Here is a 17,500-nt window from a genome sequence, read left to right as displayed (position 1 = left end):
CTGACTGCTACTGCTGTCTAGGCTGAAACTGACAGCTACAGTGTGCTGAGGCTGAAACTGCTAGTACTAGCTGCTGAAACTTACTGTGAGGCTGAAACTGACAGCACTACTGCTACTGAACACTACTACTACTACTACTACTACTGACTACTGCAGTACAGTGTGGAGGCTGAAACTGACAGCAACAGTACAGTGTGGAGGCTGAAACTGTTTCCAATAATTTGAATCCCTGCAACTCCTGCAGCACATCTCTAGCTGACACCTTTGCTAACTAACAGTTAATGTGTCAATTTAAAACTTGCACAAGACAGTTCACGGAATTGTCAATTTAAACTGACATTTATCCATTTAATTCATGACTTTATTTAGCTAACATTAGATAGTTAATCCAGAGATTCTTACCATTGCCTCAATTCGGCAGTCTAATGGTTATGACTCGTACTGTGGTACTCTATTGATGGATTCTACAGGATTAGAAATCGTGACGAGCGGTCGGGAAATCCACTAATAAAGTGTCTGTAAATAAAAACATCTAAATGAATAGAGTGACAGTAAAACAGTTATGCTATGTGTTCGCTAAGTAGCTAGCTGAAGTTCACTAGGATTGTGTTCGTTTTTTCACTTTGATGGCGAACTTTCTGTGCTGCTAACATTCACTCCCAGTCATTCGGTGTTCGGTGAGTACCGGTAGTTAGTTGCAATTCACTATGATTGTTACATTTTTACTTTGATGGCAAACTTTCTGTACTGCTAACATTCACTTCCAGTCATTTTTGCTCCGGTGCTGGTCAATGAATGTGTTTTAAACTGACAGCTCCAGTGGGATTATTACGTTGTCATAACCTGCATTTATTCTGACCTACAGTAGGCATGTGGGTAGGCTCAAATGCTGCCAGTCCACCCATTAGCATGGGTACACTCAAATGCTGCCAGTCCACCCATTAGCATGGGTACACTCATAACTGACAGGGTACACTCACCCAGTGTGGCATGGGTACACTCAGTAATGCTGCCAGTCCACCCATTAGCATGGGTACACTCATAATGCTGTCCACCCATTAGCATGGGGACTTCCATTCCACATTAGCATGGTTCAAGGCTCAAAACTGACCAGTCCACCCAGTAGCATGGGTAGGCTCATGAAAGTACCCATTAATTTGTAGCTCAGAAACTGACAGTTTCTGGATGGTTACTGAAACTGCAGCCAGTCCACCCATTAGCATGGCTGAAACTGAAGTCCACAGTGGGACCACACTGAAACTGATACAGTACCCATTGATGTTTCTATCAAAATGCTGCAGTACATGTGATTGAGGCTTTGAACCTGGACCCAAGTCACAGTGACTTGAGTGAGGCTCCAACTGACAGTACAGTGTGGAGGCTGAAACTGACAGTACAGTGTGAAGGCTGAAACTGACAGTACAGTGTCTGGATGGTTCTGAAACTGACAGTACAGTGTGAAAAACTGATCTGATACAGTGTTGACTGAGAAAATATCATGTGATTGATGGCTGAAACTGACAGTACAGTGTGGAACCTGTGACAGTACAGTGTGGAGGCTGAAACTGACAGTACAGGCTGAAACTGACAGTACAGTGTGAGGCTGAAACTGACAGTACAGTGTGGAGGCTGAAACTGACAGTACAGTGTGGAGGCTGAAACTGACAGTACAGTGTGGAGGCTGAAACTGACAGTACAGTGTGAGGCTGAAACTGACAGTACAGTGTGGAGGCTGAAACTGACAGTACAGTGTGGAGGCTGAAACTGACAGTACAGTGTGGAGGCTGAAACTGACAGTACAGTGTGGAGGCTGAAACTGACAGTACAGTGTGAAGGCTGAAACTGACAGTACAGTGTGGAGGCTGAAACTGGCAGTACAGTGTGGAGGCTGAAACTGACAGTACAGTGTGAAGGCTGAAACTGACAGTACAGTGTGAAGGCTGAAACTGACAGTACAGTGTGAAGGCTGAAACTGACAGCACAGTGTGGAGGCTGAAACTGACAGTACAGTGTGAAGGCTGAAACTGACAGTACAGTGTGGGCTGAGGCTGAAACTGACAGTACAGTGTGGAGGCTGAACCTGAAAGTACAGTGTGGAGGCTGAAACTGACAGTACGGTGTGAAGGCTGAAACTGACAGCACAGTGTGGAGGCTGAAACTGACAGTACAGTGTGAAGGCTGAAACTGACAGTACAGTGTGGAAACTGACAGTACAGTGAAACTGACAGTACAGTGTGAAGGCTGAAACTGACAGTACAGTGTGGAGGCTGAAACTGACAGTACAGTGTGGAGGCTGAAACTGACAGTACAGTGTGGAGGCTGAAACTGACAGTACAGTGTGGAGGCTGAAACTGACAGTACAGTGTGGAGGCTGAAACTGCTCCTCCAATAGAAATCCCTGATCGCATTTACAGGATTAGAAATCGTGACTAGCGGTCGGGAAATAAAAGTAATGATGAATAATTTTGAATCATTTTTAACTTCTCTCATTGACTTCTCAGACCCCAAACTGCCCTGATCTGCTTGGTCTATTATGCAAGCATCTGTCTGTCTGTCCTGTCTGTCTGTCTGTCTGTCTGTCTGTCTGTCCTTGTCTGTCTGTCTGTCTGTCTGTCTGTCTGTCTGTCTGTCTGTCTGTCTGTCTGTCTGTCTGTGTCGCTCTCTCTCTCACTTTCTCTCTCCTCGCAGGTCTTCATTTCACTCTACTGGGGAACATAGAGGCCAGAGTTTGCGGCCTGGGCTTCATTGCCAATGGGAGTCAACAATGTGATGATATAGATGAGTGTAAAGAGTTGGACAGTAACCCACCCTGTGGAAGTAATGCCGCATGTTACAACACATATGGAAGCTTCTACTGTCACTGTCTACCTGGGTTCATATCCACAACGACTTTCAAGTTTACTCCTTTCACTGGGGAGTGTAAGGGTGAGTATTCAAATGTCTGAGTGTGTGTGTGTGTGTGTGTGTGTGTTGTGTGCGTGTGTGTGTGCGTGTGTGCGTGTGTGTGTGTGTGTGTGTGTGTGCGTGTGCATGCGTGCGCGTGTGTGTGTGAATGTTACATTGGCTCCTAGCTACTTTGGCTCCTATCTCCTTATTTCCTCTGTTCAGGAAGTTGTCCAATAGAAAAGTGTTTTTGTTGCAAAACACATTTTTTGAACACATATTTCCTTATCTCTTCAGACCTCAATGAGTGCCTGGAGAAACCACCGGTTTGTGGCAGCAACACCATTTGCCTCAACACCATCGGGAGCTTCAAATGCCAATGTCAACCTGGGTTCAGAGTTACTTACAATGGACACTGTGCAGGTGAGTCCAAAAAGAGAGCATCAATGTGTGTGTGTGTGTGCATGTGTGTGCGTGTGTGTGTGTGTGTATGTGTGTGTGTGTGTGTGTGTGTGTGTGTGTGTGTGTGTGTGTGTGTGTGTGTGTGTGTGTGTGTTGTGTGTGTCTCATGCTCTCAGCTCAGCTTGTGTGTGTATGTGTGTGTCCACTACAGATGAGGATGAGTGTGTGTGGGTTCCCCCCGGTGTGTGGCGCTCTGGGCATGTGCACAAACACACCTGGCCGATACACCTGCACCTGTCCGTCAGGGCTCAGTAACAACGGCAACAACACTGTGTGTGTGAGATCATGACTATAAGACTGTGGTTAGACAGCAGTCCTCACACACACAGAGGGTCTTTATGAAGTGATATATAGACTATCTCCCTTCAACAATTGACACAGTGTCTGAGTTCATCCCTCTCTTCATCCCTCTCTCTCTCTCTCTCTCTCTCTCTCTCTCTCTCTCTCTCTCTCTCTCTCTCTCTCTGTCTGTATTTCTCTCCTTTTTTCCATCTCTCTCTCCCTCTCTGCCACCCTCTCTGTCCCTCCCTGAGACGTGGAATTAGATTGCTCTGACCTCTTACCTATGAAATCTAACGTCTGACCTTCGACCCCGTGACCCTCACTCTTTGAAGACACCTGTCAGATCTCACAACGCCTGGAAAACATGTTTAAAACATCAGTTAACCCTGTCACAGGATATAGCAGCAATTTGATGCCCGACTGCACAGTTGATGACGTGGCACGCAGCCATTGGTGCAATGTAATAATTACAATTGAGTCAGGCTGGAATGTGACCACGTAAATCAGATTCCAAAACTCTCCTCCGGGACACAAAGCCTTCCATGTATTATAGTTATTCCACAGCTAGTTCACCTGATTCAACTTGTCAACTAATCCTAAAGACCTTGACGAGGTGAATCAGGTGAGTTCAGGAATACAACAAAGTGGTGAAATGTTTGGGTGTCCCAGAGGAGAGGTTTGAGAACCACTGACTTTAATGCCCCTAAACCTGATTGAACTGTGACCCCCACACTGACTTTAATGGCCCTAAACCTGATTGAACTGTGACCCCACACTGACTTTAATGCCCCTAAAACCTGATTGAACTGTGACCCCCACACTGACTTTAATGCCCCTAAACCTGATTGAACTGTGACCCCCACACTGACTTTAATGCCCCTAAACCTGATTGAACTGTGACCCCACACTGACTTTAATGCCCTAAACCTGATTGAACTGTGACCCCCACACTGACTTTAATGCCCCTAAACCTGATTGAACTGTGACCCCCACACTGACTTTAATGCCCCTAAACCTGATTGAACCCCCACACTAAATGCCTAAACCTGATTGAACTGTGACCCCCACACTGACTTAAATGCCCCTAAACCTGATTGAACTGTGACCCCCACACTGACTTAATTGAACTGTAACCCCCATGACTTAAATGCCCTAAACCTGATTGAACTGTGACCCCCACTGACTTTAATGCCCCTAAACCTGATTGAACTGTGACCCCCACACTGACTTAAATGCCCCTAAACCTGATTGAACTGTGACCCCCTAAACCTGATTAAATGCCCCCTAAACCTGATTGAACTGTGACCCCCACACTGACTTTAATGCCCCTAAACCTGATTGAACTGTGACCCCATACTGACTTAAATGCAGCAGATCTGAGACTGTCTGAATGGCTTACTCCCTCTAGATAATCTCGCTCTCTCTCTTTCTCTTTCTCTCACTTTCTTTTTCTCTCCCTCTATTTCCCTCTCATTCTCTCTGTCTCTTACCATCATTATCCTCCTATTTTTCCTCTTCCTCCTTATTATCAGCTGTCTGAGCTGCTTGCCGATCGCTGCAGCTGTACACAGCCCATCTGTAAATAGTCCATCCAATCTACCTACCTCATCCCCATATTGTTTAAATGAACTTTTTTTGCTATTTTGCACACCAGTATTTCTATTTGCACATCATCTGCTCATCTATCACTCCAGTGTTCATTTGCTAAATTGTAATTATTTCGCTGCAATGGACTATTTATTGCCTTACCTCCTCACGCCATTTGCACATACTGTATATAGACTTTTTCTATTGTGTTATCGACTGTACGTTTGTTTATTCTGTGTGTAACTCTGTGTTGTTGTATGTGTCACACTGCTTTGCTTTATCTTGGCCAGGTCACAGTTGTAAATTAGAACTTGTTCTCAACTGGCCTACCTGATTAAATAAAGGTGAAATAAAATTTTAAAAATCATTAAAAAATCATCATTATCCCCCACCCTACACTCATCTCTCTTTTTATCTCTTTCTCCCTCAGACATAGATGAGTGTAATGAGATCGCTGGTATCTGTGGAGTGGGCGGGGACTGCCAGAACCAGAAAGGAAGCTACAGTTGCCTCTGTCACCCTGGATACAGTAACTACGACAACAAACAGGCTCAGTGCTCAGGTGATTGTAGAATCTGTTACTATGACGCGTTGCTTCCCACGACACCAGACATTACAATACGATCACTTTGTCTCTTAGAAGAGGAAGGCCTGGATTGGAAATATAACTAGGCTCCTATTTTAACAGTCCTAAATTACAGCTCTATCTAAAATAACATAACAACCACTACATGACCAAAAGTATGTGGACACCTTCTCGTCTAACATCTCTTTCCAATTCATGGGCATTAATATGGAGTTGATCCTCCCCTTTGCTGCTATAACAGCCTCCACTCTTCAGGGAAAGCTGTTCACTAGATGTTGGAACATTTCTGTGGAGACTTGCTATCATTCAGTCACAAGAGCATTAGTGAGGTCGGGCACTGATGTTGGGCGATTAGGCCTGGCTCACAGTCAGCATTCCAATTTATCCCAAAGGTGTATGATAGGGTTGAGGTCGGGGCTCTGTGCAGGCCAGTCAAGTTCTTCCACACCGATCTCGACAAACCATTTCTGTATGGACCTCGCTTTGCTGTAACAGGAAATGGCCTTCCCCAGACGGTTGCCACAAAGTTGGAAGCATAGAATTGTCTACAATGTAATTATATGCTGTAGCTTTCAGCTTTCCCTTCACTGGAACTAAGGGGCCTATCGTGAATCACGAAAAACAGCTCCAGATCATTAGTCCTCCTCAACCAAACCTTACACTTTGCATTATACATTCTGGCATGTAGCAGTCATCTGCCAAACACAGATTAGTCCGTCGGACTGCCAGATGGTGAAGCATGATTCATCACTCCAGAGAATGTGTTTCCACTGCTCCAATCACGGTGAGCTTTCCACCGCACCAGCCGACGCTTGGCATTGCACATGGTGATGTTAGGCTTGTGTGCGGCTGCTCGGCCATGGAAACCCATTTCATGAAGTTCCCGATGAACAGTTCTTGTGCTGACGTTGCTTCAAGAGGCCGTTTTTAACTCATAGTGAGTCCTGCAACTGAGAACAGACAACCTTTCCGCTCTATGCACTTCAGCACTCGACAGTCCCATGCTGTGAGTTTGTGTGGCCTACAGCACTTCAGCACTTCGACAGTCCCATTCTGCACTGAGTTTGTGTGTGGCCTACCACTTCAGCACTCGACAGTCCCATGCTGTGAGTTTGTGTGGCCTACCACTTCAGCACTCGACAGTCCCATGCTGTGAGTTTGTGTGGCCTACCACTTCAGCACTCGACAGTCCCATTCTGTGAGTTTGTGTGGCCTACCACTTCAGCACTCGACAGTCCCATTCTGTGAGTTTGTGTGGCCTTCCACTTCAGCACTCGACAGTCCCATTCTGTGAGTTTGTGTGGCCTTCCACTTCAGCACTCGACAGTCCCATGCTGTGAGTTTGTGTGGCCTACCACTTCAGCACTCGACAGTCCCATTCTGTGAGTTTGTGTGGCCTTCCACATTCGACAGTCCCATTCTGTGAGTTTGTGTGGCCTTCCACTTCAGCACTCGACAGTCCCATGCTGTGAGTTTGTGTGGCCTTCCACTTCAGCTTCCCAGCCTTCCACTTCGACAGTCCCATTCTGTGAGTTTGTGTGGCCTACCACTTCAGCACTCGACAGTCCCATTCTGTGAGTTTGTGTGGCCTACCACTTCAGCACTCGACAGTCCCATTCTGTGAGTCCCCACTTCAGCTGTCCCATTCTGTGAGTTTGTGTGGCCTACCACTTCAGCACTCGTGTGCCCACAGTCCCCATTCTGTGAGTTTGTGTTTGTGTGGCCTTCCACTTCAGCACTCGACAGAGACTCTCTTCAGCACTGTTCCCACTGGCAGCTTCCTCTTCATAATATAATGTCCCAAATGACACCCTATTCCCTATACTACATTAGACTAGGACCATATTCCCTATATAGTGCATTACATTAGACCAGGGCCCATAGAGCACTCTATAATAGGTTGTCATTTGGGATGTGTCCTAGGATGGTTACCATGGAAACATTTCAGGTTTCTGGGTGTTTTAATCTCCACCTCAACTTCCTCTCTGTCTCATGTCTTCATTTATATCTTAGTTAGTTGGTATCTGATGATCTACTATTGTGGTGTTGTGTTGGTGTGTAGTGTTGTTGTGTTGTGGTGTGTTGTATTTGTGTTTATTAAGGATCCCCATTAGTTCCAGCCAAGGCAGCAGCTACTCTTCCTGGGGTCCAGCAACATTAATAACCTCTCTGGGATAGGCGGGATGCAAATGTCCCCACCTGGCCAATTGGCAGGAAAATGCAGAGCGCCAAATAAATAAAAAAAATGCTATAACATTCAAACTTTCATTAATTCACACGTCTGTGTATTTACCTTGGCAAGTCAGTTAATTAAGAACAAATTCTTATTTTCAATGACGGCCTAGGAACAGTGGGGTTAACTGCCTGTTCAGGGGCAGAACGACAGATTTGTACCCTGTCAGCTCTGGGGTTTGAACTTGCAACCTTCTGGTTACTAGTCCAACAATCTAACCACTAGGCTACGCTCCCGCCCTAGGTGTTGTGAATCCAGCCAACATGTCAGATTTCAAAAAGGCTTTTCGGCGAAAGCATAAGAAGCTATTATCTGATGACAACAGTAAACAAAGAGAGCATAGCATATTTCAACCCTGCAGGCACCACACAAAACAGAAATAAAATATAATTCATGCCTTACCTTTGACGAGCTTCTTTTGTTGGCACTCCAATAATGTCCCATAAACATCACAAATGGTCCTTTTGTTCGATTAATTCCGTCTATATATTTACAAAATGTCAATTTATTTGGCGTGTTCGATCCAGAAAAAAACAGCTTCCACTTTGCGCAACATCACTACAAAATATCTCAAAAGTTACCTGTAAACTTTGCCAAAACATTTCAAACAACTTCTGTAATACAACTTTAGGTATTTTTAAACGTTAATAATCCCTCAAATTGAAGACGTTTTCAATACAGGAGGATCACAAACCAACGCTACTTTTCAAGTCTTGCGCAACTCTGAAAAAGTACACATAACGTTACCCTGTTCCAAGATGGCCGTACTTCTTCATTGCACAAAGGAAAAACCTCAACCAAAGGCTGGTGACATCCAGTGGAAGCGGTAGAGGAACGTCAAACAAGTGAAATATCGTTTCCCAATGAGAACTCACTGAACAGACAGTGACCTCAAAAAATAATAATTCTGAACGGTTAGTCCTCTGGGTTTTTCCGGCTACATAAGTTCTGTATACTCACAGACATGATTCAAACAGTTTTAGAAACTTCAGAGTGTTTTCTATCCAAATCTACTAATACTATGCATATCTTATATTCTTGGCATGAGTAGCAGGAAGTTGAAATTGGGCACGCTATTTATCCAAAAGTGAAAATGCTGCCCCCTATCCTAAAGAGGTTTTAAGGCAGTTTAAAAACATTACAAAACATTCACAATAGATTTCACAACTCACTAAGTGTTGTGTTGTGTTGTTGTGTGTGGTGTAGTGGTGTGTAGTAGCGTGTTGTGTTGTTGTGCACGTGTGATGGTGGTGTGTTGTGTGTTTTGTTGTGTTGTGTGTGATTGTGTGTGTTGTGTTGTTTTGTTGTGTTGTGTTGTGTTGTGTTGTGCTGTTGTGTTGTGTTGTGTTGTGTTGTGTTGTGTTGTGTTGTGTTGTGCTGTGTTGTGTTGTGTTGTGTTGTGTTGTGTTGTGTTGTGTTGTGTTGTGTGTGTGTTGTGTTGTGTTGTGTGTTGTGCTGTGTTTGTTGTGTTGTGTTGTGTGTGTGTGTGTGTTGTGTTGTGTTGTGTTGTGTTGTGTTGTGCTGTGTAATGTTGTGTTGTTGTGTGTGTTGTGTTTTGTTGTGTTGTGTTGTGCTGTGTTGTTGTGTTGTGTTGTGTTGTGCTGTGTTGTTGTGTTGTGTTGTGTTGTGCTGTGTTGTGTTGTGTTGTGTTGTGTTGTGTGTGTGTGTGTTGTGTTGTTGTGTTGTGTTGTGTTGTGTTGTGTTGTGTTTTGCTGTGTAATGTTGTGTTGTGTTGTGTTGTGTTGTGTTGTGTTGTGTTGTGTTGTGTTGTGTTGTGTTGCTGTGTTGTGTTGTGTTGTGTTGTGCTGTGTTGTGTTGTGTTGTGTTGTGTGTGTTGTGCTGTGTTGTGTTGTGTTGTGCTGTGTTGTGTTGTGTTGTGTTGTGTTGTGTTGTGTTGTGTTGTGTTGTGTTGTGTTGTGTTGTGTTGTGCTGTGTTGTGTTGTGTTGTGTTGTGTTGTGTTGTGTTGTGTTGTGTTGTGCTGTGTTGTGTTGTGTTGTGTTGTGTTGTGTTGTGTTGTGTTGTGCTGTGTTGTGTTGTGTGTTGTGTTGTGTAGTGTTGTGTTGTGTTGTGCTGTGTATTGTCGATCCAAATGTGATGGTTTTGTTTTGTGTTTCCTTTAGTACTGACCTGTGACCAGTTCAAAGCGAATGCGACTCCTGGACAGGTGAGTTTTACAGTACCTGGACCCGATGAGTCCTTATACAGCAGCTGAACCGCTAGTCATAGAATCTCCATTATGGCATCATTATCTTGAATGGGGAGGTCCGTTCTACTCATTCTAGATCTGAACTATTGCAGTGAGCAGTCATGTAAAATAACCAGAACATTTATAGAATATTGCATTAAGCAGTCAGTAAAATAACCAGAACATTTATAGAATATGGCATTAAGCAGTCAGTAAAATAACCAGAACATTTATAGAATATGGCATTAAAGTCAGTAAAATAACCAGAACATTTATAGAATATGCAGTGAGCAGTCAGTAAAATAACCAGAACATTTATAGAATATGGCATTAAGCAGTCAGTAAAATAACCAGAACATTTATAGAATATGGCAGTGAGCAGTCAGTAAAATAACCAGAACATTTATAGAATATGGCATTAAGCAGTCAGTAAAATAACCAGAACATTTATAGAATATGGCAGTGAGCAGTCAGTAAAATAACCAGAACATTTATAGAATATGGCAGTGAGCAGTCAGTAAAATAACCAGAACATTTATAGAATATGGCAGTGGGCAGTCAGTAAAATAACCAGAACATTTATAGAATATGGCAGTGAGCAGTCAGTAAAATAACCAGAACATTTATAGAATATGGCAGTGGGCAGTCAGTAAAATGACCAGTAGATGTGAAGGTATATTATCCAATAGGTCTATGATTTCCAAATACTGCAACTCACTATTGCATTGTTTTACATTCTTGCTCTTTCATTCTCTCTCTCTCTCTCTCTCTCTCTCTCTCTCTCTCTCTCTCTCTCTCTCTCTCTCTCTCTCTCTCTCTCTCTCTCTGTCCCTCTCCCTCTCCCTCTCTCTCTCTGTCCCTCTCTCTCTCTCTCTCTCTCTCTCTCTCTCTCTCTCCCTCTCTCTCTCTCTCTCTCTCTCTCTCTCTCTCTCTCTCTCTCTCTCTCTCTCTGTCTCTCCCTCTCTCTCTCTCTGTCCCTCTCTCTCTCTCTCTCTCTCTCTCTCTCTCTTAGACCACTTTAGTCCCACGTCTCTCTCTCTCTCTGTTTTGTAAGTCTTGCTATAAATCTGTCCCTTTTCTCTCTCCTCATGTCTCTCTCTCTCTCTCTCTTTGTCTCCTCTCTCTCTCTCTCTCTCTCTGTCTCTCTCTCTGTCCCTCTCTCTCTCTCTCTCTCTCTCTCTCTCTCTCTCTCTCTCTCTCTCTCTCTCTGTCCTCTCTCTCTCTCTCTCTCTCTCTCTCTCTCTGTCCCTCTCCTCTCTCATCTCTCTGGTCTCTCTCTCTCTCTCTCTGTCTCTGTCTGTCGCTCTTAGACCACTTTAGAAACACGTGTTTTGATTGATACATTTCAGTGTCTCTTCTGACACTACAATATATGTCCTGCTATAAATGTTTTTACTCACATGAAGTCAATGAACTTCTCCTCTCTCAGAATGTCCCAGGTTTAGCTGGTCTCCTGTCTCTGATGAGGAACAGCTGTCTGGCATTAAGTAACTCTGGGGAAGCACCGGAGGGAGACACTGGAGAGGTGTTACTGGACAAACCAGTACACACACACACACGCACGCGCACACACACACACACACACACACACACACACACACACACACATGCAAGGACTCACACAAGCACACATACAAACACACACACACGGTTCACTCACTGCCTGTTTCCTGTTTCTACTTCCTGTCCGTAGAATGTCTTCACGGAGATGGACGGCCTCTTGTCTCATGCTATCCTAAACAACAGCCGGGAGGTGAGTGGGTTGCTAGGCACCGTGGAGGACGCCATGAGGTTCATCGGGCCGCAGCTCAGAGACACCCACACCACCATGGAGACAGACCACACAGGTAACACACACACCACACCACCATGGAGACAGACCACACAGGTAACACACACACACACTCCTGAACACACACACACTCACACACATCTTCTTTCACCTTAATCCTTGTCCTTGTACACAGCGACTGAGCTTGCAGTGAGGAGGGGACAGACTCCGCCCACTGGGCCAATCAGCCTGGCCAATGACAACGCTCGGCTGGACACCAGCTGGGAGACAGCCACCGGCAACGGGACATACCCAGGTAGGATACTCTTCATCATCATCATCATCATCATCATCATCATCATCATCATCATCATCATCATAATCTCTATAACTAAGTACTATATATTTTAGTACCAGTAACTTAAAAAAATATTCCATCCTGGATTCCGGATTTCGTGCTTATTCCAGTCTTCCAACCTGAACAACCTGGGGATTCTGGGAAAGTTACAAGACATTCTGGTAACTTGTTTTATTCTGTGCTTCCCAGGTTTCGCTCTGGCTGGGTTGGTGTGTTACAAGACAGTGGAGAAATCTGTCAACAACTCCTTCCAGTACCTCACTGACACAGACACAAACAGAGGCACAGCAACCGCCACAGCATCAAAGCCTAGCTACCAGATCAGTTCCAAGGTGGTAACAGCCTTTGTCAGTAACCCAGCAACAGAACACCTCACCAAGCCTGTCATCCTCACCTTCAAACATCTACAGGTATCATTTAAATATACTATAATACCTGAAGTTAATATTTGATGTATGTAAATATTATAGAATATTATAATGGCACATCTACAGCTAGGACTTGTTTCATATACATTTTTCAATTACGAGCTAGATTATACAGAGCTGTGAAAAAGTATTTTAATTTAGTCTACTTTGCGTATTTTGATACTGAATGTTATCAGTTCTTCAACCAAAGCCAAATATTAGTTAACACTCAATGCCCCAGTGTGAAAAAATGTAATTGACCCTTACGGCTCAATAACTGTCTGTGCCACAATTAGCTGCAATGACTGCAACCAAACACTTCCTGTAGTTGTTGATCGGTCTCTCATCGCTGTGGAGGAATTCTGGATCAGTCTTGCATGCAGAACTGCTTTAACTCAGCGACATTTGTGGGTTTTCAAACATGAACTGCTCATTTCAAGTCCTGCCATAACATCTCATCTTTAGCCATTTCCAGGTAGACTTGGTTTTGTGTTTTGGATCATTGTCTTTCTGCACTTCAGCTCACAGATGGAAGGCCTGACATTCTCCTGTAGAATTCTCTGATACAGAGCAGAATTCCTGGTTCAGCTCACAGACGGAAGGCCTGACATTCTCCTGTAGAATTCTCTGATACAGAGCAGAATTCCTGGTTCAGCTCACAGATGGAAGGCCTGACATTCTCTGTAGAATTATCTGATACAGAGCAGAATTCATGGTTCAGCTCACAGACGGAAGGCCTGACATTCTCCTGTAGAATTCTCTGATACAGAGCAGAATTCATGGTTCAGCTCACAGACGGAAGCCTGACATTCTCCTGTAGATTCTCTGATACAGAGCAGAATTCCTGGTTCAGCTCACAGATGGAAGGCCTGACATTGTGCTGTAGAATTCTCTGATACAGAACAGAATTCATGGTTCAGCTCACAGACAGAAGGCCTGACATTCTCCTGTAGAATTCTCTGATACAGAGCAGAATTCTGGTTCAGCTCACAGATGGAAGGCCTGACATTCTCCTGTAGAATTCTCTGATACAGAACAGAATTCATGGTTCAGCTCACAGACGGAAGACCCTGACATTGTGCTGTAAATTCTCTGATACAGAGCAGAATTCCTGGTTTCCTTCTAATAAGGCAAGTCGTCCAGGTCCCGAGGCAGCAAAGCCTCCCCAAACCATCACACTACCACCACCAAGCCTGACCGTTGGTATGAGGTTCCTACTGTAGAACACAGTGTTTGGTTCCTCCCAGAGGACCACACAACATGCCATCGCGTGACTCCAAGTTACTTTGATTTGATGATATTATATCAATATTTGTGTCTAAAAGTGTTTCCACGTATTTAGTTTGGTCGACAGTTGAAGTTTACCAGCAGATATTTCTGTTTTCCATCAGGCCTGTCAAGACATTATTTTTATCCCACATGGACTTTATTCACCTAACAAGGTTGGATGGAGACCTGCTCACAGGCGATGAGCACCATGATAAACATGATGTCTAACAGATAAACATGTTGGATGGAAACCTGCTCACAGACGATGAGCACCATGATAAAAATGTTGTTTTGCTCTTGCTGCCTTCTGAAATCAGAAACAGTAAGAATTACTGAGCCAATGTTTCATCCTCCTGTCTCTCTACTTTTGTCTCTCTCTCTCCTTTTCTCTCTCTCTCTCTCTCTCTCTCTCTCTCTCTCTCTCTCTCTCTCTCTCTCCGTCTCCATCGCTCTCTCTCTCCTGTCTCTCTCTCTCCTTTTTGTCTCTCTCTCTCTTTTTTGTCTCTCTTTCTCTCTCTCTCTCTCTCTCGCTCTCTCTCTCTTTCGCTCTCTCTCTCTTTCTCTCTTTCGCTCTCTCTCTCTCTCTCTCTCTCTCTCTCTCTCTCTCTCTCTCTCTCTCTCTCTCTCTCGCTCTCTCTCTCTCTCTCTCTCTCTCTCTCTCTCTCTCTCTCTCTCTCTCTCTCTCTCTCTCTCTCTCTCTCTCTCTCTCTTTCTCTCTCTCGCTCTCTCTCTCTCTCTTTCCCACCCCCAGGTGAGGGCGGAGTCAATGGAGATGAACTACACCTGTGTGTTCTGGTCGGAGGGGCGTGTCCATGAAGAGGGAGGGGCGTGGTCAAGTCGTGGCTGTACCAAAGTCACATCTAACGCTACACACACCGTGTGTTCCTGTTCCCACCTTAGCAGCTTTGCTGTTCTCATGGCCCTCTACCCTGTACAGGTACACACACACACACACACACACACACACACACACACACACACACGCACACACACACGCACACGCACACGCACACGCACGCACGCACGCACGCACACACACACACACACACACACACACACACACACACACACACACACACACGCACACACACGCACACTCACACACACACACACTCACACACACACACACACACACACACACACACACACACACACACACACACTGGGTGATGTCAAGGTAATGCTCCTAGGTTTAGATAAAGGCTGTGTTGTTGCAAGTTGACACATGATATCCAACTGAGGCTTTATTGGCATGGATAGATAATAAACACAAGTGAAATAAACAATACAAAATGTACAGTAAACTTTACACAAAAGTTAAAAATGTCATATTATGTCTAAATACAGTGTTATAACAATGTGCAAATAGTGGCAACAGGTCTCACATCTTGCTGCTGTGATGGAACACTGTGGTAATAAACATGGGTGAAATTATCAACATTTGATTTGTTTACTCCCTCCCTCCCTCCCTCCCTCCCTCCCTCCCTCCCTCCCTCCCTCCCTCCCTCCCTCCCTCCCTCCCTCCCTCCCTCCCCTCCCTCCCTCCCTCCCTCCCTCCCTCCCTCCCTCTTTCTCTTTCTCTCTCTCTCTCGTCCTCTCTCTCGCTGTGTCTCTCTCTAGAACACCTTTGAGCTGCGTCTGTTGACGTGGCTGGGTCTGTCGGTGTCTGTGGTGTGTCTGTTGCTGTGCATCCTGACATTCTGGCTGTGTCGGTCCATCCAGGGGACACGCACCACCATCCACCTCCACCTCTGTGTCTGCCTCTTCATCGCTGACCTCGTCTTCCTCAGCGGTATCTCACACACACAGAGCAAGGTGGGTGTAGGGATGTGGGGACTTTGTGTGTGTGGGAGATGTATGTGCGTGTCTTCCACACAAGCACCTCACACACAGAACAAGGTGGGTAACGGACACAGAACAAGATGGGTAACGGACACAGAACAAGGTGAGTAACGGACACAGAACAAGGTGGTGGACACAGAACAAGGTGGGTAACAAACACACAGAACAAGGTGGGTAACGGACACAGAACAAGGTGGGTAACGGACACAGAACAAGGTGGTAACGGACACAGAACAAGGTGGGTAACGGACACAGAACAAACACAGAGCAAGGTGGAGGTAACAAACACAGAACAAGGTGGGTAGGTAACAAACACAGAACAAGGTGGGTAACGAACAAGACACAGAACAAAGGTGGGTAAAGAACAGAACAAGACAGACAGAACAAGGTGGGTAACAAACACAGAGCAAGGTGGGAACAAACACAGGCAAGGTGGGTAACAGACACAGAACAAGGTGGGTAACAAACACAGAACAAGGTGGGTAAAAAAGGAGAACAGAACAAGGTGGGTAACAAACACAGAGCACAGACACAGAACAAGGTGGGTAACAAACACAGAACAAGGTGGGTAACAGACACAGAACAAGGTGGGTAACAAACACAGGACAAACACAGAGCAAGGTGGGTAACAAACACAGAACAAGGTGGGTAACGGACAAGAGCAAGGTGGGTAACAGAACAAGGTGGGTAACAGACACAGAACAAGGTGGGTAAAGAACAGAACAAGGTAGGTGACAAACACAGAACAAGGTGGGTAACAGACACAGAACAAGGTGGGTAACAAACACAGAACAAGGTGGGTAACGGACACAGAACAAGGTGGGTAACAAACAAAGGTGGTGACAAACACAGAACAAGGTGGGTAACAAACACAGAACAAGGTGGGTACCGAACAAAGATCAAGGTGGGTAACGGAGAACACAGAACAAAGAACAAGTGGGTAGCGGAACAAAGAGCAAGGTGGGTAACAAACACAGAACAAGGTGGGTAACGGACAAAGAGCAAGGTGGGTAACAAACACAGAACAAGGTGGGTAACGGACAAAGAGCAAGGTGGACAAAGAGCACATTTAAAGGAAGCGTTCTGTGTTTTCCAACTTAACGTTAGATGGTTCCTCACCCTGAGTCTATGGGCCAGGAGAATCTGGAATCCATGGTTCAGTTTTCTTTACAGCCACTACTAATGTAGCCAGTGTTAACTTTAGCCATTACTCCTCCCATCTCCTCCTCTCCTCCCTATTGTCCCTCTCCTCCTCTCCTCCTTCCTTCTCTCTTGTCCCTCTCCTCCCCTGTCCCCGCTCCTCCCCTTACCCCTCTCCTCCTCATCATCTTCTCCTCTCCTAACTACTTCTCTCCTCCCTCTTACCCTCTGTTCCTCCCCTCCCCTCCCTCCCCTCCTCCTCTCCCCTCCTCTCCTCTCTCTCCTCTCCTCTCCTCTCCTCTTCCTCCTCTCCTCTCCTCCTCCTCTCCTCTCCTCCCTCTCTCCTTCTCCCCTCCCCTCCCCTCCCCCTCTCCTCTCCTCTCCTCTCCTCTCCTCTCCCCTCAATCCTTCTCCTCTCCTAACTACTTCTCTCTCCCCTCTTACCCTCTGTTCCTCCCCTCCCTCCCTCCCTCCCTCCCCTCCTCCCCCTCTCC

The 17,500-nt window shown here is 45.4% G+C and overlaps 1 protein-coding gene across 1 annotated transcript in view; it reads left to right on the top strand.

Moving 5' to 3' along the window:
• LOC118383001 (adhesion G protein-coupled receptor E5-like) overlaps window positions 1-17,500 on the top strand; it is a 26,028-nt gene that overhangs the window by 4,875 nt on the left and 3,653 nt on the right. Inside the window, exons 2-11 of the mRNA XM_052526128.1 lie at window positions 2,689-2,925; window positions 3,181-3,306; window positions 5,645-5,776; window positions 10,155-10,198; window positions 11,649-11,762; window positions 11,913-12,066; window positions 12,187-12,306; window positions 12,538-12,758; window positions 14,776-14,961; window positions 15,645-15,839. Coding sequence (XP_052382088.1) covers window positions 2,689-2,925; window positions 3,181-3,306; window positions 5,645-5,776; window positions 10,155-10,198; window positions 11,649-11,762; window positions 11,913-12,066; window positions 12,187-12,306; window positions 12,538-12,758; window positions 14,776-14,961; window positions 15,645-15,839 — 1,529 coding nt within the window. The remainder of the gene's footprint in view (window positions 1-2,688; window positions 2,926-3,180; window positions 3,307-5,644; window positions 5,777-10,154; window positions 10,199-11,648; window positions 11,763-11,912; window positions 12,067-12,186; window positions 12,307-12,537; window positions 12,759-14,775; window positions 14,962-15,644; window positions 15,840-17,500) is intronic.

This window comes from Oncorhynchus keta, chromosome 10 (assembly GCF_023373465.1).
Source record: "Oncorhynchus keta strain PuntledgeMale-10-30-2019 chromosome 10, Oket_V2, whole genome shotgun sequence".
Classification (NCBI taxonomy): Eukaryota; Metazoa; Chordata; class Actinopteri; order Salmoniformes; family Salmonidae; genus Oncorhynchus; species Oncorhynchus keta.
The sequence above is the reverse complement of the archived record's forward strand: the minus strand, read 5'-3'. Positions and strand labels throughout refer to the sequence as shown.